Genomic DNA, 22,243 nt, shown 5'->3' with positions numbered 1-22,243 from the left:
GATGATCTTGTGGCAGGCAGTGTGGCACGAGCGTTTTGGTGTATACCCTGTACGGTGTAGGGAGCTTGCATTCGGGTCGGACTATGGATTGGGATGGATGGGTGTTTGTCTAAGTCGGCCCTCTCTCCCCTTTTAAGGAGAAGGGCGCATGTTCCTGGCCTCTTGATGAGCCAGCGCTTGATCTGTATAGATCAGCGTGCATGAATATCAATTCATATTCGATATCCAGTGTGTCACATCCCGTCATGGTGCGTTCGTTGTTCCCGACAACTTGATTCGTGAATCAGCCACACAGCAAGACGACCATCCATCCCTTCGGAATCTACGCCCAGCACGAAGAACATTCCATCCATCCACAGTATACAGCTGAACCATGTCCAGCCACACCCATGTCAATTACATAGTATGTTCGCATCGTTTACCTGAACTGGACGGATTTGAAGTGGAGGCAAGACAGTCCATGCTTCTCACTTTCACTCGCCGCATAATTTGAACAGCCAGTGGAAAGCTCATGATCATGTCAAGAGCAAGGCTCGTTTTGTACAGTTTCTTTCATTATTGGATTCTGGTATCAGCGCTAACTTGACAAGCTAGAAATATCTGTGGTATATAGTGGTTGATGACGGGTGGGCCAGGCATGCTATGCTGTAGGCAGTTCCTCTCGTCCATGATTTTTTTCGCAAGTCTCGTCCGTCCGCAACGTAACATAGTAGTAATGGCTAGATCTGAAAGGCAGATCTGAGTCAGATTTGCCATGATCTGCGTTCCTAGGATCTTCGCCTCGGGTTCAATCCCCCCTTTTCCGCAGAGCCATCGCTCTCGAAAAAAGCAATAAGTATATTCCTCTCATTCGTTATCCTGTCCTACCTCCACCACTCAATCCACAATACGCGACCTAATTCGTTCGGAAATTCAGCGGACCTTGAGCGTGTCTCAGCTTTGCGCCGAAGAACTGCAGGAAAATTACAATCAGGAATGCGGCGCCCATGATGCCGGTCTGGATGCCGTATTCTGTCTGTGTGCCGGCTTTGGCGGCCCAATTGAGTTGGATGTATCCGACGATGAAGCCACCTGGTTTATTGGTGGTGTACATGTTAGCATTGGTAACGTTTGGGAACAATAAGATGGATATCGGGGTCTCCAATCTGCGAGATTGACGAGCTAACTTACCGAGTGTACGTGAAAAGTTGATCCAGGCTGCGCATTCGCCACCAGCTTCGGGATATGAATCGAGGAGGTAGGCGCCGACGGCTGTGGTGGTTACAATGGTCGCAAAGTTGTGCATGGCCCAGCCGATGGCAAGAACCCACCAGGACCAGGTTTGCGCATTGTGAAGTGTCACCCCGATGAGGTTGTATCCGATGATCTTCAATGGGAGAATCAGGTACAAGATGATTAGACGGTTCTCGGGCTCGAGTCTTCCGTTGTGGTATCTGGCATATAGTCTCCCAATGAGATCGAACAGGAAGTGCCCTACCACAAGGCCAAGGACTGCACCCACCACTGGAGCAGTGTAGATGGCCGCCAGGTTGCGGAAGTTGAAGTTATATGCTGGCACGATCAAGACGGAAATGGTCGTGTTGTTCGCGATGGTCCATGGGACTATCAAGGAGTCAGCAGTATTCAGAATGAGTTCCACCTTTGATGGAACTTACAATCAAAAAAGTAGAAGAGGCAGATCAAGAACACTGGTAACTTGGTGGCGGTATATGCCAAACGACTTCCGGCTTCCAAAAAAGTGTTAGTGGTATAGTGAGTTCGAGCCTGTTCGACGCCCACAACTCTGAGCAGTCGGTTTTTGCGAGGTGGGACCTGTTCCTTGGGAAGATGACGTGGGTAGAAGGTCTCGTCTCCAAAGGCCACAATCAACGCGACTCCTAGCATGATGATACCGAAATTCAACCACATGCCAGTTCTCCAGCTGTCCACACTGATGATTGCAGCCATAAACTGCGGCCCCAGGAAAGGTGACAAGATGATCGCGGTAGACCAGATATTGATCTTTCGTGGACGTTGATGGAAAAAGAAGACATCATTTATCCACGATAGTCCACTCGCGGCACCAGCGACGCAGAAGGTTCCGTTCAGAATTCGGGAAGCCATATAGGACTCAAAGCTTTTGGCCGCCGCTGACCAGGCGGCAGTTCCTGCGGACAAGCAGCTGAACCAAAACAGAACTGGCAACCGTCCGAAGTAGGCCCCAAGCCATACGGTTGCGAGGCCTCCAATCCCGAGCATGAAAGTATTTCTATTCTTCTGTGAGCACCTGTAGGCTAGAACAATTGTAGGCAACTTACCCAGCGGTAGCATGGTTGACTTCATCGGGCGAAATGTGCCACTCTTGGGCTTGAGGAAGCAGTGCGCTGGCACCTGTAGCAGCAGAGTAATCTGCAGTACAGGCATTGACGGCAAGGACCACCAGAATAAGACCCTTCTTCAAGGGGATCCAATTGTATGGGTCTGCCGGGTCATCTGTTGGCTGAGGGATCAAGACGACACCTTTCTTTGACTTCTTCAAGGACACATCTGCCCCGAGACCAAGTTGGTCTCTAAGTTGAGCTTCATCGAGTACGTAGCCTTCGGTCTCACCCACACGCTCAAGATCTACGGTGGTTGGATGGGTGACCGGCTTTTCGCCTTCCACTGGCTCTGCACTAGAGACTGAATGAGCAGATGGGGTAGGTGGCTTGAGGTTGGAGTTGTCCTCTCCTGAGGTTTTGGTCGCCATTGTGTTGTTTGTTTCACAGGAACAAATGAAGAAGACAAGAAAGACAGAGGAATGATGGGGATATGAGCAAAGAATGCTCAAGAAGAAGTGACAGTCGAAGGGAGAAGGGGGAGACCATTAAAATAAGAGTGACTCAACTTGTGGCTCACCTTGCATGCATGGTCGAGAGTGTTCTGTCTGAGTAGGTTCGTGTTCCAACTTCCAATGTCAACGCTTACCTCAATGTAAGAAATCCTAGAATACTCGTAAGTGGGTCGGGAAATTGTTGAATCGACAACGAATGACAATCGGGTTTATGGTTACTCGACTTCTCCAACGAGCGTGCTCGTTCTCAATTTGGTACCCAACCTCCAGGGATGGCCCACTAGATCAGCAGCAACCAGACCAGGTGCGATATCCGTACGAGTTAGGGTCTCAATCAGAAAGTTACGATGCCACTGGGACATCTTGAGTCCGGGAAGGGCAATTAAGGACACTTCACTCAAGGTAGGTTCAGGAGCCTTGTAAAAATTGACAAACCCGGGGTGATGCTAGCATCGTCTGGTTGATGGGGGCGTTCCCTATGATGGCCAGGGATTCAGGGGCATTTGGGTGGCGAAAATAATGGGTACTGATTTGACAGAAAGGACGTGCCAGGTGTAGAATAGAGGAAGCAAGGAGGGCCTCAACTACCCTCATTGGCCTAGTTTGGCGGACATCGGACAAGGTTAAAATGTTGCTAATCCTAGACAACGCGAGCTGGACCCATCAGGCTGACCTAACTTCGCGTCTTACGAAGTACAAGTCCAGTCTCGTAATGTCCGTTCCACAGAAGCTTGTCGGACAGAAGAATGGGCAATTGCGGTGTGGAAGAGACCAGTGGCAATGGCAGGACTGAAAGCTGAGCGTAAGTTTCCCGTCGAGGGGACAACAGGGACTTTGTGAGATCATGATGCAGTGAGCGAAGGTTCATCTGACACGTTGCGTTCTTCCTTCAGCAAATACGGCTGCCAACGAAACTTTGGAAGTCATGTAGTGCTCCAGACGTGTATCCATAGTGTTCTCGCAGGTCCGAATTACTGAGGGGACCGATAGGAAACTTGCCGGTTTCGCGCTACGGGAAATTCATCGAATTGATCGGCGAGGTACTGAGTAAGCACAGTCATTTACCTAGGTAGTAGGTATTTGTTGTTGAATTCTACTTGCACAACGTAACCACCTGCTTGTAGTCATAAATATCACTTGCTGGATTATCAAAATGAGACATATCCCGAGGTATTAGGGTGGTCATTTAAACAAGCTCTAGAGCTTAACGAAGATCGACTCTAGTTAAGTCTAGGCAACAACCATGCCCGGAAGGGTAGCTCGCAGCTCCACACCCCGGTTTATCTCCCGTAAAAAGTCTTGTTTCATCTAAAATCTGGTCGCTGAACATCCTTCTACTTGGTCGAGACTCGATGCAAGATCAGATTCAATCCTGCCTCAGGTTCAGATACACCTCGCAGAGAGCACCAATCCATCCAACAAGGAGAGCTGCACGCCCCAGACTTTCATCCCCGGGGTTATGACTCCTCTTTCCCCAGATTTCATGCGTCTAAGCGAGCGCTTGCAGCGACCGGATGTAGGTAACTTGGTACTGTCCGTCGTCTTTGCATACATTCCCCTCAGATATACAGCCAAGTCTTCTTGCTGGCTTCGTCAACTACCAGAAACGGCAATATCCAGTGAGTCGATATGAACGTGCATCGGACAGGTACCCAAGCACACCAGGGCCGCAACCCGATTGTTTGTCTTGGAATTCGGATCTAGGCTCTCTTCGCCATTAACTACTGTCGTTGCCAGCAGCACAGTAACCAGTTTGAGTACTGTAGAATGAGAAGCCGTTGCCGCTGGTCACGTCGCACATTAGTACCCAGGCACGCCTCGCTCCGAATCCATCAATTCGGAGCTTTTGATCACATGGCTCTCCTAGATCTCGTGTGCACAACATCTGGCGCACTGTGCTTCAATGGCTGCGGCCAACAGGCTATGTAGAAGTGGCGACTAAATTCTACTTGGGCCAGTGGCTGCATGGTGCACTTTCCTCTCACCACGATGCACCATCGCAACTTGACTAACAACGTGTCACAAGCGACAGTCCATTTTTGGCAACACATTGGCACAAGCCCTGTGATCGACTCAGGCCTATCTAGCTGGAGCACAGACTTGTCCGCCTCCCCCTCGAAGTCATTTTGACCAACACACCGTGTTCTGGCAAGTACGGCATACTTCAGAATCAAGTGGAATACCACTGTGTGATGACTTACCAGACGACTTGCTCAGCTTCTCACAGAGTGCTTACGTTCGCCGGGGCTCTCGTTCGATCGGGAGCTCAGCGGATAAGGCTTCAAAGGATGTACTAACTAAGTCGTCCCGTTGACATGCTACCACCATTGCTGGCACATGGTATTGGCGAAGTCAGCTGGATGTCCTATTATTGTACCGTGTGTTTAGGGCCATCTTTTGATGGTGGTCCTACAGTTTCGTCTCTCAAATTGCGAGTGGTTCGGCCGTTTCCAGACCCTTACCAACATCATCATAGGTTACGCATTGATGTGTACACATTGATTATGACCATTAAGAAAGCTCACACTATGTCAGGCCCGACTCGCGAATCAGCACAAACCCAGAGACCCACAGACGATTCAACATTCTCATATCCTAAATACCAAAAGCATCGCCCACGGTGCGCTTCATCCGTTCTCTGATTTCTTCCTCCGTGTACTTATCTGCCCCTTTACCTGTTAGATTTCTGAACGACCACATTCGTCTCGCAGTCTGCTTGGCCGCTCCAGCGCTATGGCGCTGTTGTACCGATGCCGCTGAGCTGCTATCGAAGCTAGTCATGGACGTGGAGCTGCTGTTCGTGATTGCGCCGGAACTGTCCGAAGATGACTGCCGTGAGTGCAGGCTGGGAATGACGATGAATTTATGGTCATCGTGCTCGCTTGGAGAAAATCCGGACTGCGCAGACAATACTCCTTCCCCCGGCATTGATTTTTGAAACAATGGAACTGAGCTGGTTGCATCGGCGGCTTGCTGCGCCTCACCTGACAAGTATATCTTGGGAATCGGTGGCACGGGTGGAGTGGCGTTGAAGCGTCGGGAGTGATGGATAGGAGATGTTGAAGCCTGCTCATCGAGTGGACTCAGTGCTCCCGACATTGTGAAGTCTCCTTGATATGCTGGGGCTTTTGTGACGGGAAACGATGGGCAATCGAGGCCCAATTGCGGATGGCTGCCGCCTGCTGTCCATCTCTGAACGGGCCCCGTACTTGCTAGAGCGCTTCCCAATGTCATAAATTCCCAAGCCTGGTTCTTCTCGGTTTGATTGGCCCTCTTTCCACGGTTGCCTGCACTGATAACCTCACCAGGAGCCAAACTCTGCAGTAGGGTCTGTGATTGCTCAGCTAGCTCCACGAAGGACCGAGAAGGCGACTCCGTGACACTGGATGCTGGCGATGGCTCTGAAACAGCGAAAGGCCCGATGGTCATTGCAATATCCTCAGTCAAACCAACGACTTCCTGATGGTTGTCAATGGCCTCCAACATCAATCGGCTATTCTCCAAGAGCATGTTCTGACGTCGCTCCAGAAGATAGTCGTACCAGGCGCGGTCAGTGGTCACATTGGCCAGCATATCTCGAAACTCATGTTCGTATCTGGCTTTGATCTCTGCAAGTCTGCTTTCGGCAGTCCGCTCAAGTATCCCAATCTCCATCGTGGCATTTTGGTTCAATGCCGCAATCTCGGACACGAACCGCTTGTCGATTGCCTCAAGTTTTTGGTCTCGCTGCTTCACAAGTTCATCGCGTAGTCGTTGCTCTCGGGCGTCCTTGTTCGGCTTGCCCTGGAGATGAAGCTGGATCTGAAGAAACATGTCGTCTTCTGTTTGCTCCGACTCTTTCTCGAATGCCGTTAATATTGACTGGCGTTTTTCTCCAATGCTGGCGGTTCGTCTCTCAATGTTCGCCTCCATTTTGGTGACAAGATCCTTGCTCCTCTGCTTCTGTCTTGTGGTTTCCACTTCACAGGCTTCTGCGTGGGTTTGCTCCGCGAGAAGGTGTCTGCTATCGAGTGTGTGTTGCTGCGACTGCCGGAGTTCTGCAAATGCTGTCCGTAATAATTCTATCTGCTCGTCAACCGAGATTCGAAGGACACGACGGCATTCTATCTCCTCTTTTTCTTTCTCGAGTCTCTTCCGCTCCTCTTCTTCCAGTCTCTCCTGTTCCAATCGTCGCAGTTCTTCTTCTTCTTTCAATTTCTCAGCCTTGAGCCTTTCTTCCTCCTTAAATCGTTCTCGTCGAAGCGTCTCTGCTTCTCTTAGTCGCTCCTCTTCCTCACGCTGCTCCAGGGCCTCGACCTCTGCGATGGCACGAGCAATTTCCTCAGCTTCCATGGTTGCGATCGCTTCTTCCATTTCGGTCTGATGTCTTCGTTGTGCAATGTGCTGCATTCCTTCCATATCCGTGCATTTACACGTCTTCCATTTCTTGCCACAATAATAGCAGAATTGAGAACCACATCGACACGCCATGTGTCGACAGCCTTCAGTACGCTGCAAAAACATTAGCCCAGGATAAAGTGGATTAGGGTTCGTGGTGAATACCTCGACCATAGCACGACATTTGAAACAACGTCGCCAGCCCTCCGCCTCAGCAAGAGACAAGGTGGCTTCAAGACCATAGTCCTGTGGACATTCTTGCGATCGCCGATGTGATAGACCACGACACGTGACACAGATTCTCGTGGAGCAATGGCCGCATCTCACGGCGGAACTCATGAAACGTGAAGCTTTTCTCGGAGGTATCCACTTCAAGCACTTGCTGTTGGGACAATACCATCTCTCCTCAACTGGCACGGCGTACTCCGCAGCCTTGTCTTTGTAGGTCTCTCTTTGTTTCCTATCAAGCGATAGCAAGACAGTCTGCAGCGGTATCTCTGTGAGACAGCATTTTGGTGGGAAGCTGGACTCGTTTCGAAGGGCTGTCAGCACCACTTCCTTCAAGCACTTCCGACAGTATGAGTGACTACAAGGAAGAACCGGTGTCTCACTGAGAGGAAATTCTTCAAAGCAACTGACACATTCGACCTGGGGTGCCTTCTTCGTCGAGGTTTGTGTTCTGTCATCCTTTTCAGCCGTCGGGTTGAAGGTGATGATCAAGTCTAATGTTGATGTAAACAACCCTTGTCCTATACTGTTGTGATGCGCGTGTAGTCGTCGTTTATGGGGTCCAGATGGCTTTCCCACGGCCGCCAAGGGGCCGAGCGAATTTAAATCATATTTATTGTCGCTAATGGTTGACTCCGTTGGCAAGCGTTCACTGGCAGCCTCAGCATGTTCCGCGCCGTGCTGAGTGATAATCAGATCTTTGACTTCGTCATCAGCCTTTTGTTGGGGCCTGGTGGGTGATGATGGTAGAGGCTGTATCAAAGACCAGGTGAGAATTTCCTTGAGTTTAACTGGGAGTACGATCTCGTCCGGGACGATTTGTAGCTCAGCAGGTACTTTTGATTTATGCCAGTCATATCTTGGTTGCAACTTGTTTTGTGCTTTAAAGGCTCTCCAGGGCTGTAGATGGATACAGTCTTTAGGCTCTGAAACTTCAGTGTTCATTTCAGCCATTTGCAACTGAATTCGGACGCTTGAGACGAGCAGGAGCAAAGACGCTATGCAGAGTAAAAGCTCTTGTAACATCGAAGGAGGAATAACATTGAGGAAAAGGCAGTCGGGCCATGGAAATATTGGGTATTGGGGTAAGGCTGGGCGGACTGATGGACGTGACACTGCCTCGAGCCAGCAAACGCACAGCGGGGAGTTGACCAAAGCATCTGGACGCCAAACAACTTTTCGTTTCTGAGTCAAAGTTGTACAGACCCTACACACATAGCACTGATCTGCAAATATGCCTGGCGCGGCAGAGTCAGGGCATTTCAATAGTCAATTTGTGAATCCACGGCAACCTAGGCACTCAAGTGGAGGAGTATAAGAGTTGGTGTAAGTCCACGGCTGTTCTTCCTGGTTTCCCCGTTAACGGTCAGTCCCAGAAGATCAGCCGTCCATCTCGTGATCGACGCCTTGCATGGCTGTGCAAGAGGGAAACACTTAGGCATCGAGCTTAGCAAGCGAGCAAGTGCCTACGTATTAAAGAAACACGATAGCCTATGCCGAAGGCTTAAAACGCCAGTCTTCACTAGATACTGGGACTGGCTCCTTGCGCCATCACAAGGCTGATACACAGTGGAACAGCGAGTCAAGTTGAACCCTAGACGTATGTACCTTGCAACAAACAGGCGGCGAAGTTCTCCTGGCAGTTGGTAAGGCAGACTCGCCAAGCCTCAAGGAATCGGTCCACCGAGCAGTTTGTCCCAGCCGACCAAATCCCCAGTCACGTGGTCACGTGGAAGTTGTGATCGATACTCACTGATGGCCGTACCACAACACATCGTCATGCATGTTCTGTCTGCTCTGAGTTCATGAAGTACCTCGGTATTTCCATTGTTATGTAACTGAGTTGGAGTTGTGAAACTTTCTAGGCACCTCAGCATCGGAAAAATGGGCAAGCAGGGAGAGGGGCTTCCCGTGAGCAAGGATAGAAAAGAAGAAGTAGAATCGAATTTTGAAATGGTTTCATTGAGTCCTCTGCCTAGACTGCGCAAAAGAACTCCATTTTTTGGCACGCCTTCTGGAATAGCCGTCTGACTCGGGCTGCCTCCCCATAATGCAAATGCTTTCGGGGGGAATCTCCTTTTTGGAGACTGACCTTCGCCTGCCGTGGTCGTTGGTTTTCACATCTTGAACACATAACACGCAACGTGGAGGGGAAATCTATTCGTCATCCGACTCTTCGTCACCCTCAACAGCTGTCTGGGCGATTCGGTCCAAATCCCGCTGGCCGGCCTGTGTAATTCTTCGTCCGCCCTTTCCACTGCCAGCTTCCTCATCATCCTCAAGCTTCTCAACGATTCCCAACTTCTCTAGTGCTTGCACGACTTTGCGGTCAACTGAGCCGGAGGCATCAACATGATGCGATGGCCTTGATCCACGGTTCTTGGTGCTTCCATGGACTTTTCGGAGACGGCCAATACCAACAGACTTTCGTAGGTAGATATGTCGGGCAACGGCAGCCGCTCGTACGTAGAACCAGTCGGGAGATTGTGGGGGTAGTTCGTTGGAGTGGGAGGTCTTGACGGTATCAACCCAACCTGGAAAGCTAGTCAGCAAGCCGTTCTACAAAGGTTGCGTCGACGATCCAAAACGTCGATGTTCGATTACACATGGAAGTCAAGGGCGTTCGGAAGGAGGTCGAAAGAGGCGTGCATTTCGAGGGTTCAAGGAGATCTGACCTGGGATTTGAAGTTTGCCTTGTCTCTTCAGGAAATCTGCATATGCTATGATGAATTTTTGCGCCTAGATAATACCAACATGTCAGTAAGGTCCTCCTGTTGCAAAATTCGGTCTCAAAGCCTCAGTCTGCCCGCAGCTGGACACAAGTGTGATAGGCAAATTTCGAGGGTTTCTGTGGGAAGTTCGGTTCGTGGTTCGCACTCACATCGACATCTCGAACGGTAACACCACCCATGATTGCGACGATAGAGACTATACGGTCTCGCAATCAGATATGTGGTCGGAAAGAGAGGTTGTGGGGAGTTCGTGAAAGTGTCGTCGTTGTCTCAATCTCGAAGAGATTCGCAGTGTGGGCAAAAAATGCCTAGAGAATAATCCGTTCGGGGTTAGTGCATCAATATCTTGGCACATACAGATAGGGTCTAGCGCCTTTTGTCAGGCGAGTCTCAGCATTTTGAACATGAATGTTCCCAACTACTGGCGTTAGCTGCCTACGAGTACCTAGGTACGAAGTAGGGAGACTTCCTACATGATTATTAGCGCTATCTATATAGCAGCAAGCTATGCAATTGTCCAAGATTCTAGGAGTACCACGCTCTGGTGCAGCATTTCTACTGGAAACATAGAGCACCCAAACAGCATTTTCCTAGGAACGCCATTTTTCAGTCATTCTGATGGGAGATGTTAGCTATCGAGTTCGCAAACCAGTAATATTCATTGGCAATTGACCAGGAATCAACGAATTTGCGCTCTGATCGAAACGCAGTCGTTACCCAGTATCTCTGGTGCATCTTCAATGTCAACCACTAATATGTATACAGCGGCGCGCTTCCTGAGTCGCAACTTAGGTTTTGATGTCGAGGATGAGTCTGCGCCGATCCGTCGACAATACGGTCGCCTTTGCATTGATTACGACAGACATTTTGGGAGGCGAAGATGCACTAACAACTAGAGAGCGAGTATGGTCTTGTGGTGGAACTATCGGTGGGACCGGCACATGTGATGAGCTCCCTTGAAGATAGCAAAACACACAACCGCGCTGTTACTCGCCAATCTGGCGTCGAGGTTCGAAAGGACAAGACTGGTTGCCTCAAACCCCGCAGATAGTCACTCCAGGAGCACTGACCACACCGAACTTAGTTGGACGTGTCTCCTGCCGTGGTTCATCTTAGTTGTGCAATGACTATCATGTTGATCCAGCAACTTCCTCTCGAAAAGTTGACGAGCCCTGCCTTTTCGATGACAAGGCGCTTTCTGGTGGTGAACAAACCCTCTGGCCGCAGTACTGGAATGCATCGTCCGCATGATACTGGAGATGTTGATCCTGCCAAGCTCCTGAATTATAGATCGTCAGTGCTTTTTATAGTTTGTAAAAGTTGCTGGGTTTTATAAGAAGATGATTTCCAATTAGAACAGAAAGCCTCATGTTAAGCTTTCATTTTACTCCATTTCCATTAAGCCATTTCTTTCTGTTCCGTTCGGGCATGCCAATCTTTCACTCGAGATCAGGGTAGGGATGGTAAAAGGATGCTAATCTCATGACCTGACCAAGTTCTTGAAGACTCTAAATTTGGGTACGAAACATGAGCTGCGAAAGAACAAGTAAATAGAGTCTTCAGGTTGTGAGGTACACTGGAGATTTCGGTTGTGACATACTGTTTAGCATGTAGTGATCAAGACAAGACATCGCCATTCTCGTGTTGGGAGTTCTCGAAGGTAGTAAGTAGGAAGGCCTCGTCGAAAGACCCCAAAGCGGAAGCCTCTACCTTAGCACGAAACTTTATTTCTTAGCCATGCGAGGGAATATTGGATCAATCCGTAGCAGCACACACCTTTGCTCAGCCGCATGCGACGCAACCAGAAGTCAATCCTTGGTAAGAATGCGACTGAACAGACCTTGAGTCCAAGTTGGTCCTTTTGGTCCATGCCCTCGTCACTAAATGCATTGAGCACCATGGTAAAGGCTCCGGTTGAGAAAAATGGACATATATATGGTAAGACTTTCTGTCCAGCTGGCACTCACTTTCTTCATCTCAAGCACACTACTACCGAAGCCCTTGAACAAAAACATTCCCTTTGCTATAACCTCTCTCTACTACCAAACTACGATTCGCCATGACTCTCTCAGGCTTTGAAATTCTGGATATTCTCGAGCTGATCTTCTTCACTCCTGGACTGGTTGCATCAATTTATGTTGTGTATAAACATGGCCATCGCAAGCAGCTGGGTTGGCGGTTTCTGGTGATGATCTGTCTCTTTCGTCTCATTGGAGCCTCGACCTCTCTCGCATCCGTCCACCACCCATCGACAGGCTTAACCGTCACATACGACATCATGAATAGCTTTGGCCTATCCGCTGTCATCTATACTGCATTGGGCCTCTTGGCGCGAGTTCAAAGTGGCATGGATGTTCATGGCCTTCCTCCTCGAATTTTCAGACTTCTCGGATTGCCCGGTATTGCTGGACTCGTGCTCTGCATCCTCGGTAGCATCAACATATTCAGTGACGACACATCGGATCAGAAAAATGGCTTGACATATTTCAGGGTAGCCATGATCTTGTTCCTGGTGGTCTTCGTTGCCGATATCTTGATCACCATTCACAGCTACTTCCACATTTCACATGTTCAAAAGAGTGACCGACGACTGCTCTTTGCAGTGACAGCGGCAATCTTCTTCATGGCAACGAGAACATGCTTCAGTCTTCTTTGCGCTTTCGCGAACAATCCAAGATACTTCAGTTCCTGGAGTTTGGAATGGGAGGCAATCCTGGTCCACGCATGCCTGGGTGTTTTAATGGAGGCCATCATTGTTGGAATCTTCCTCTGGGCCGGCTTCACCACAGTACCGGCTCCCAGGGCCACATCACCTCGTCGGAAAGTCGGGCCAGCCGTCTATCAGATAGACTCGGAAAGTTCTAAGCCACAGGTCTAACGGGAATGAGCGTTTGTCAAACATCGGTGATCAACTGTGCAATACATTTCATTAGCGTCTTGATATTTATAGAACATTTCGAATAGGAATTGATTTGGGTGTATGAAGTTTTAATGAGCGTTCAAAATTGCGAATCAAGATATTTAGAAGTCAATTGTCAAAATTGTGATGACAACTACGGTTGAGTGTAATTGAGCTTACGTGACTTGACTAAGAGTTCCACCGTAGAAATACCGCTTGCTGATTGGGTCCCACGGCACAGGACAGAGTGCTTTGAATCCCTCCAAATTGTTCCTTGCTGGTGGTCACCAAGTAAAGACCACTTGTCACCAGAGCAGCATCACAAAACAACAAAAGCTGCCTGTCACCCGACTGTCTCAAAGGGAGGAATTGTGTTTTCAAGTCTCTACAGCACTCGGCATGGACGTTGTTTGTCCCACAGTCCAGCTGTAGCCTCACCCACACAAACGACTCTTCCATCCCTCCTCCGCACTTCTCTATTCCTTAAATCGCTTTCCTTCCGCGCACACATCTCACAAATAGTCTACCAGATTCGTCAATCATGTCGCAACAGTATCCGACTTCCGGACAGGATGGATATGGTCAACAACCTCCTGCACAGCAATACGAGAATTATGACCATTCTCCTCCTCCAGTAGCCCCTCCACCCGGTGGCGCTGCTTCTCAAGCCGGCCGAAAGAAGCGTGCTTATGCTGGCCAGGCATATGAGTTTGGGGCCGGAGCCAACGCCGGTCTAGGTGGTCAACAACAAGCTGGAGGCGCTGCACCCTATCCCGGGTTTTCCAGCCAACAAGATGCTGCCGGATATCCCCAAGGAGGCTATCAACAAAATCCCGCAGCCGTGCAGGAGAATGCCACCCCCATGTATCCGGGTCAAGAGCCTGCAGTAGGAGGCTACCAGCCCCCTGGAGCAAGTTATCCTGCCCCTGGAGGAGTGAGCGGGTTGGGAGGACTCACTCAGCAGTTTGGTCAAATGGACCTTGGTCAAAAACCGGTGCCTGCCGCGGCACCTCCACAACAACAACAACAACGGGCACCCGTCCTAAACCAACTATACCCAACAGACCTATCGAATCAGCCCTTGAACGTGGCCGAATTGGATTACCCTCCTCCACCAGCTATTCTGCCAGCCAATGTAAGTCCTGTTGGTCCAGATCCATGAAAGCGATGTTAACTCCCTCATAGACAAGTGTGACTCCTTCGCCATATGCCAATTGCCCCCCGAAATACGTTCGCTCTACTTTGAACGCTGTGCCAACCACTCATTCTCTTCTCAAGAAATCCAAGCTTCCGTTCGCGTTGGTAATTCAACCTTATACATCATTACACGACGTTGAGGATCCAGTGCCTGTGGTACCAGATCAAGTAATCTCTCGCTGCAGAAGATGTCGATCTTATATCAATCCTTTTGTCACCTTCCTTGACCATGGTCACCGATGGCGGTGTAACATGTGCAATCTCACGAATGACGTACCGCAGGCATTTGACTGGGATGCTACAACCCAGAAGAGTCTCGATCGATGGCAAAGACCTGATCTCAACCACGCTGTGGTAGAGTTTATTGCTCCACAAGAATACATGGTCCGACCTCCACAGCCATTGGTGTACTTGTTTCTTTTCGACGTGAGCTACGCCGCGGTCACGAGTGGACTACTTGCGACTACCGCCAGATGTATCAGGGAAAGTTTGGATCGGATACCAAACGCAGACCGCCGCACGCGACTCGGATTCATCGCTGTTGACTCAAGCCTACATTTCTTTAACATTCCTCGTGATGGCACCGAGAATGTGCAGACTAGCATGCTGGTAGTCAGTGACTTGGAAGAGGCCTTCTTACCCACCCCTGCTGACTTGCTTGTGACCCTTTCTGAATGCCGCGAGAACATTGAGAGCTTCCTTGACAAGTTGCAAGAAATGTTTCAGAATACCCAAAATGGAGCATCGGCAATGGGATCGGCCCTTCGAGCTGGTCACAAATTAATCGGACCGGTTGGTGGGAAGATGACTGTGGTAACGGCGTCACTTCCTAACATTGGCCACGGTAAATTGGATATGCGCGAGGACAAGAAGCTCTTAGGAACCAGCAAAGAAAGCAGTCTTCTCCAAACTGGCAACAGCTTCTATAAGAGCTTCGCCGTTGAATGTTCTAAGCAGCAAATCTCGGTTGACATGTTTTTGTTTTCATCACAATATCAAGATGTGGCATCTCTGAGCAACCTTCCAAGGTACACTGGTGGACAAACGTACTTTTACCCTGGATGGAACGCGGCAAGAGAGGATGATGCTATGAAATTTGCCAAAGAATTTTCCGACTACCTATCTTCGGAAATTGGGCTGGAAGCAGTCCTCCGGGTTCGAGCCACAACAGGTTTGAGGATGAGCACGTTCTATGGCAACTTTTTCAACCGCAGCTCTGACCTATGCGCATTCCCCGCATTCCCCAGGGATCAGGCGTACGTGGTTGAGGTGGCTATCGATGAAACCATTACCAAGCCAGTGGTGTGTATGCAGACCGCGGTTTTACACACCACCTGCAATGGCGAGCGACGAATCCGTGTCATGACGCTAGCCTTGCCAACCACCCAGCAATTGGCCGACGTATATGCATCGGCTGATCAACAAGCCATCACCACATACTATAGTCACAAAGCTGTTGAGCGTACTCTCAATGGCGGGCTCGAAAGTGCGCGTGATCTTATACAGGGCAAGTTGATCGAGCTTCTTGCAACATACAAGAAAGAACTCGCAGGTGGCAGCATGGGTGGAGGAGGTCTGCAGTTCCCTGCCAATCTTCGAGCTCTGCCGGTATTGTTCCTTGCGCTCACCAAGAACTTGGGATTGCGAAAATCCTCCCAGATTCCAAGCGACATGAGATCTGCGGCTTTGTGCCTCCTCTCAACTTTGCCACTTCCATTACTGATCCAGTACATGTATCCCAAGTTGTTCTCCCTTCATGACATGCCCGACGATGCCGGCACCGTGGATGAAAAGACAGGCGAGATAATTCTCCCGCCGCCACAGAACCTGTCCTCGGAAAGAGTTGCACCTTATGGACTATATCTGATCGACGATGGACAGACACAATTTCTATGGGTTGGTCGCGATGCCGTACCACAGCTGATCATGGACGTCTTTGGTCTTCCAGACAAGAGTCAACTGAAAGTGGGAAAGCAACGCTTGCCCGAGTTGGACAATGATTTCAACGAACGAGTACGAGCAGTCATCTCCAAAAGCCGCGACCATCGGGCGAAAGGTGTTGGCAGCATTATAGTACCTCATTTATATGTGGTCAAGGAAGATGGTGAACCAGGACTGAGACTGTGGGCGCAAACATTACTTGTGGAAGACCGTGCGGATCAGGGAGTCAGTCTTCAACAGTGGATGGGAATGCTCCGTGAGAAGGTACAGTGATGACGATACATTAAGATGCCAGGGCACGAGCAGCGAACGAGTACGACCAGGTCATGCAATAGTCCATAGACAAATACAAGAAGAGATACTCCATTTGTTTACTATCATCATAGAGTGATAAAGCTGGCTGATGTACCTAGGTATCAATGCTGGTATTGGTACTCCATGTCGAGAGCTCTGTCCTAACGAGTGGTGACAATGAATGGACGTACTCGGGACTCGTACAAGAGTACACGTACCCCGTGCGAGTGTTTGGTCTGGGCATTATGGCAAAGACGGGCAAAGGCAGGTTGAGCCGCTGAGTCGAGACTCCAGATTAAGTTCGATCATGGTACCTTATCCGTATTGGTATCTTGGTAGACGGTCCTGAGCTATTTCGGAGTTGAGGTCTGCGACACGAGCAGATGAAACACTGATCCGACCTCTGGAAGGGTGTTCTGGAGTTTGAGACAATCGTCCCAGGGATGTCAGGCCAGACTGAATAGGGCCAAGGGGCCGCAAGAGTACCCATTTAGCGTGACCTTGGGCTGGTATGAGGGTGGATAGGCCATGGATAGGCTTCCTCTAGCCCTGCTAGCTCCATCCCGAGAGCGCCTATCCAGCCAAACGCCCTCGTCAAGCAGCTCCATATCACCTCTTGCACACTGTGAAGTTCTGATAATTGGCATACCACCCTCCAAGGCTCGAACGAGGCTTCTGCTGGTTCAAGTTGAACTTGGTATCCTTTCAATCTCTCGCGTTCTCGCCTCTACCCTCATTCCTTCCATTCCTTTGTCCTTGACTCGTCACTCGGACTGGCAACTCTCCCGACCAGAGCACCAGTACATACTTAGTGGTCGTCCCTTGACCGATCTCGCCGTTGATCTGCACATACTACACATCCAGCATCAACTCTACCTTCTCCAATATTCAGGAACGTACGTCTCCAGTTCAGCTGCCGCTGCCACTTGGCTCTAGCCTACACCCGTCCGCAGTCACCGCACTATTCAGTGATATTACCCCACCATCACTACCTCTACACTGTCTCTGCACCTTACATCTTCACCGGCATCCGCACCACATTCCCCTCCAGACGAACGGTTCTTTGTTCGCCATTCTTCCCTCTTACCGCCTCTCATATTCATTACCTCTCGCAGGCGAGCTAAAGACTGCTTTATTCATGTAAGGCTGTTCTAGTTCCATGTCACATTCAGACAAAGAATGTCAACGTCTGCAAACATCTTGACACTAACCTTAATCTCAGTCATTGGATCGAGTCCAATCCCTGATTGCGTTTCCCACTCTCCATCCAAATTCTCAACACGCCTGGTCCTTTCACTATTAGCGAAGTCCGTCCGACCCTAGGCATTCCTCGAATATTACCCGCTGCCGCCAATCCAAGCGCACATAACAGTCGTTCCAAGATTGCACAATTTCTCTGCAGACACATTCACTTTACCCAATCTTTGACTGTCCTCGACCTTTTCTCGTCGCGACTACACTGTGCTGAATATTGAGCGATCTCTTGGATAATCCAAGGCTTCTTCAACTCACCGACATCCTCGTCAGTGATCAGTACTTCGAAAGTTCGAGTCGCACAATCATTCTATACACAACACCATGGCTCAACAAGCAGGACAGGCTTCCCAAGCCGGAGGTTCCAGGAAAATCTCGTTCAACGTCTCGGATCAGTATGATATTCAGGATGTCATTGGCGAAGGAGCTTATGGGGTTGTTTGGTAAGTGATATCTCTTCAACGAGGACAAGAGCAACACTGAACCCCTTCCTTTGCACAGTTCTGCACTACATAAACCCTCAGGTCAGAAGGTTGCCATCAAGAAGATCACTCCATTCGATCATTCCATGTTCTGTTTGCGCACATTACGAGAAATGAAGCTGCTACGCTATTTCAATCATGAGAATATAATCTCCATTCTCGACATTCAAAAGCCACGAAATTACGAAACATTCACAGAAGTCTATCTCATCCAAGTAGGTCGATCTATACAAGAACCGAGGATGAAAACTAATCTGGTCCTGTCAGGAATTGATGGAAACCGACATGCATCGAGTCATCAGAACACAGGATCTTTCCGATGACCATTGCCAATACTTTATCTACCAAACTCTCCGAGCTCTCAAAGCCATGCATTCAGCAAATGTCCTTCACCGAGATCTGAAGCCTTCGAATCTGCTCCTGAATGCCAACTGTGATCTCAAAGTGTGCGATTTTGGTCTTGCTCGATCTGCCGCCTCCACAGATGATAACTCGGGTTTCATGACCGAATATGTTGCTACGAGATGGTATCGTGCTCCAGAGATCATGTTGACATTCAAGGAATACACCAAAGCCATTGACGTGTGGAGTGTTGGTTGCATTCTCGCAGAGATGTTGAGCGGCAAGCCTTTGTTCCCTGGAAAGGACTGTAAGTAAAACCTGGCTGGTTTTGCGATCATGTGCTGACTTGACCCCAGATCATCATCAGCTCACCCTGATCCTTGACGTCCTTGGAACGCCAACCATGGAGGATTATTATGGCATCAAGTCTCGGCGTGCCCGGGAGTATATTCGATCGCTGCCTTTCAAGAAGAAGATTCCATTGAAAGCATTGTTCCCCAAGACCTCCGACCTTGCTTTGGACCTTCTGGAGAAACTTCTTGCATTTAATCCTGTCAAGCGGATTACGGTGGAAGAAGCATTGAAACACCCATATCTCGAACCTTATCATGACCCGGATGATGAGCCAACTGCAGACCCCATTCCAGAGGAATTTTTCGACTTTGACCGAAACAAGGATCAACTGAGCAAAGAGGAACTCAAGGCACTGATATGGAACGAGATCATGAGATGAAGGAGGCGGTTCAAAGCGCGTAACTCGGTACCGATGTATGATGCATTGAGTGAAACGGAGGTCTTGACGGCCATGATCTTTTGTGGGTTGGCATGCTCCCGTGACCAAAGAAAGTCACATCAGTGATGTGCGAATTATGCAGATTCGTGTCTCCGTCCCATCTTCTAATGATACTGTGCCTGGACTCATCTCATGGATTGTCGAAATGAAGTGGAGTTGGCCAAAGGCAAGGGAGAGACAAAGGAGAGGCAGATTCGATTACAATGCTCCATGAATGGACGAGCATAAGGCAGAAGACTCATCCATGGATATAGAAGAACAATTCACCCTAAAAACAGATTGCGAGAGAGCAATGACTGGATCTTTGTCATCTGACTGAATATTGTATCTCGTCTCACTTTCCAGGCATCTGACTGAATATTGTGTCTCTGCTCACTTTTCCAGGGTTTAGACTCGCTCGAATGTAAAATGACAATTCTGATTCTCACAATTATAAGCCGAAGCAATATATATCATGGCGGGACTTGATTTCTTAGATCCATATATACGCGACCTCTTCGTTTATAGTGGAAAGAATTTCGTATACTCTCTAAATCGGGCGTGTCTATATAGAACTCATCATCAAAAAGGTAAAAAGAAGAGAGACGACAGCAGCAGGGTTTGAACCTGCGCCTGAAACACAAATTAGGATACATTTCGACAGAAAACACGTATTTGCATAACTAACCTCCGAAGAGACATGATATCGTGGATTTGGACCCCGAAGGGCCCAGTTTCAAGTCATGCGCCTTAGACCACTCGGCCATGCTGTCACTAACATTCTGTGCCTTCTAGAACACATTTTAGTCCAAAAAGTGAAGAATTTGGACATCTATACGTCGAGATACATGTGCCGGAGTTTTGCCGACTCGGCACCTGATCGTGAGCATTATAGGCGGTATCGAAAGCCGGGGATCTCGCGATGGGCCCTGTAGAAGATGTTGAAAGCCGTAGAGCTCGCTCGGGAAGACCGAGTATCACGTTTTGGGGTTATTGATATGTTCTTAATACGTCTTGTCATCGGGGAAGCCATGTGACCTAGTAAGGTAACTACTAGCAAAGATGGCACAAGAATACAGCTTGACATACCTAGACACCGAAGCCATCGGCCAAGCACCTATTTGTACTCGTTTCAAACAGGTTGGAAACCAGGCTTACGTTTCAATGGCTTGATGGGGAGAGACTATGATTTGGATTTCCTGCTCAGGGGAGATGAAATGGATTCGACGTCCGCTCGAAGCATTTCCACATCCTGGTATGGAGCATTGATAGCCTGGCCATATGCTTGATTCATGCTTCCTGGAGAACAAATTGCAGGAACGGCTTCAGGTCACGATGTCAAATAATGGTCACCTGGTAAGCCCAACCATGCGAGATACAGGCAAAACAAAGAGAAAAATAGATTTCCTAGTCTTGTGATTTTGTGAGAAGCAACCTTTGGCTCTCAGTCTCTGGAAAAGTGTTTCACCATTTCCGCCTATGTACAATCCCGAAGCCAGTTTCAACTAAATCAAAACACAAACTATTGATCATCGATAACATGCAAGTACTTCTTCGAGTCTCGCTTCTCCCTTGCTGTAGCCGGAGGTAAGTCGTAGTAACTGCTGCTTCTGTAATCTTGTAGATAGTGATATGTCAGCTCGCTGAGCTCTGCTGGTTGCATACCAAGATCCTTGAAGGTCTTGGCCGATTTGTCAACGTATTGATCGAGAGATTCGCGCTCGAGTTGATCTGCGGATATGATTGGCCACCAGATGACTTTGTTTAGATAGTGAAGAACCGGCTTCAACAGGGTCTTGGGGAGGTTGATGTGGCGACGATGCTTTATAATTTCTTTATCGACAAGCTGGGCAATCTCGGCCATGCTGTAATTGGTGGGGCCGTAAAGCTCAAATGTCTCGCCAGCGGTAGAGTCGTCATAACCAATTTTCTCCAAGGCTTCACCTACATCAATAGCCTAAGGAAACGTCAGGGAATGAAGAGAGCCGACCTTGCAAGGGACTCACATGGACAGGGTTGAAGCGTTCTTGCATGTTATTGCAGGTCAAGAAGTTGGTGACACCAGCCAATCGATGTAACAAGTTGTCTTCGAAGCCAAATAAGGGAGCTGGGCGGACAATTGTGGTTTCGGGGAATAATTGTCTTGCAACTTGTTCTCCTTGTGCCTAACAGCAGGTCAAAAAGGTTGTCGATGTGAGTTTGGGATTCGAGCATACCTTTGTCCTGAAGAACTCAGACGGGGAATTAATGTCGGCATTATATGAGGAGAGATGGATAAAACGGTCGACATCGTACTTGGCAACAGCTTCCGCGATGCGCTCAACACCCTCAACGTTGACATCAAAGAGACTGAAGTTCTTGGTTGGATAGTCGCGACCAATCAAGTTGAAGACAATGTCAGAATGTCGAACACTCTCCTCTATTGACTGGGTATTGCGAAGATCGAATTCCATAAAAGAGACCCTTCCCAAATCACCCGAGACCTTGAGATGTCTTTTGCCCATGTCATCTCTGTATGGAATGACAACCTGTACCCCCCTCTTTGCAAGTCGATTGACGATATATCGGCCAAGGAAGCCATTGGCGCCGAAGACAGTAGCTGTATGACCTCCTAGTGATGATCTTCCACCCTGCGAACGAATGATAGGTTTGCCTGTTCTTGTGATTGCAATGTCTTGGAGATTTCGGCGTTGAATGGTTCTAGGTCGAGAGGATCTGGCGGCGGCCCGGAGAGCGAGAGTAGTTGGTCGACAGGACTGCATCTTGAATGCAATTCCCTGGGAACTCCCACAGGCGACAGGAGAGTATTCGAAATGCTCTGTGGGATTTGGACAACCTCAGAGTGAGCTGTTGTGGCGACTGGGGACAGTAGTCACGAAACTCGACGTTGCTGTCGCAGAACAGTCGAGGACC

At 49.1% G+C, this 22,243-nt stretch overlaps 7 protein-coding genes across 7 annotated transcripts; 3 read left to right on the top strand and 4 right to left on the bottom strand.

The window, feature by feature from the left end:
* Positions 1-895: 895 nt before the first annotated feature.
* Positions 896-2,728, bottom strand: LTR84_007534 (uncharacterized protein; the record flags this gene model as incomplete). Its single annotated transcript, XM_064851087.1, has 3 exons — positions 896-1,602; positions 1,656-2,248; positions 2,298-2,728. The coding sequence occupies 3 exons, from the start codon at positions 2,726-2,728 to the stop codon at positions 896-898; spliced, it is 1,731 nt and encodes a 576-aa protein (XP_064710090.1).
* A 2,679-nt stretch (positions 2,729-5,407) lies between these two features.
* Positions 5,408-8,371, bottom strand: LTR84_007533 (uncharacterized protein; the record flags this gene model as incomplete). Its single annotated transcript, XM_064851086.1, has 1 exon — positions 5,408-8,371. The coding sequence occupies one exon, from the start codon at positions 8,369-8,371 to the stop codon at positions 5,408-5,410; it is 2,964 nt and encodes a 987-aa protein (XP_064710089.1).
* A 1,203-nt stretch (positions 8,372-9,574) lies between these two features.
* Positions 9,575-10,328, bottom strand: RPS19 (40S ribosomal protein S19; the record flags this gene model as incomplete). Its single annotated transcript, XM_064851085.1, has 3 exons — positions 9,575-9,951; positions 10,093-10,156; positions 10,299-10,328. 3 exons carry the CDS (start codon positions 10,326-10,328, stop codon positions 9,575-9,577), a joined length of 471 nt encoding a protein of 156 aa, XP_064710088.1.
* A 1,880-nt stretch (positions 10,329-12,208) lies between these two features.
* On the top strand, positions 12,209-13,027 carry LTR84_007531 (uncharacterized protein; the record flags this gene model as incomplete). The annotated part of the gene is made up of 1 exon (XM_064851084.1): positions 12,209-13,027. One exon carries the CDS (start codon positions 12,209-12,211, stop codon positions 13,025-13,027), a length of 819 nt encoding a protein of 272 aa, XP_064710087.1.
* A 562-nt stretch (positions 13,028-13,589) lies between these two features.
* Positions 13,590-16,459, top strand: SEC24 (COPII subunit; the record flags this gene model as incomplete). Its single annotated transcript, XM_064851083.1, has 2 exons — positions 13,590-14,183; positions 14,234-16,459. The coding sequence occupies 2 exons, from the start codon at positions 13,590-13,592 to the stop codon at positions 16,457-16,459; spliced, it is 2,820 nt and encodes a 939-aa protein (XP_064710086.1).
* Positions 16,460-18,058: 1,599 nt separating this feature from the next.
* LTR84_007529 (uncharacterized protein) lies at positions 18,059-19,291 on the top strand (the record flags this gene model as incomplete). Its single annotated transcript, XM_064851082.1, has 4 exons — positions 18,059-18,177; positions 18,236-18,431; positions 18,484-18,865; positions 18,915-19,291. The coding sequence occupies 4 exons, from the start codon at positions 18,059-18,061 to the stop codon at positions 19,289-19,291; spliced, it is 1,074 nt and encodes a 357-aa protein (XP_064710085.1).
* A 1,561-nt stretch (positions 19,292-20,852) lies between these two features.
* NUO40 (NADH-ubiquinone oxidoreductase 40 kDa subunit) lies at positions 20,853-22,092 on the bottom strand (the record flags this gene model as incomplete). Its single annotated transcript, XM_064851081.1, has 3 exons — positions 20,853-21,287; positions 21,337-21,495; positions 21,547-22,092. The coding sequence occupies 3 exons, from the start codon at positions 22,090-22,092 to the stop codon at positions 20,853-20,855; spliced, it is 1,140 nt and encodes a 379-aa protein (XP_064710084.1).
* Positions 22,093-22,243: the final 151 nt, after the last annotated feature.

Source organism: Exophiala bonariae (assembly GCF_035927105.1).
Source record: "Exophiala bonariae strain CCFEE 5792 chromosome Unknown scaffold_3, whole genome shotgun sequence".
Classification (NCBI taxonomy): domain Eukaryota; kingdom Fungi; phylum Ascomycota; class Eurotiomycetes; order Chaetothyriales; family Herpotrichiellaceae; genus Exophiala; species Exophiala bonariae.
The sequence above is the reverse complement of the archived record's forward strand: the minus strand, read 5'-3'. Positions and strand labels throughout refer to the sequence as shown.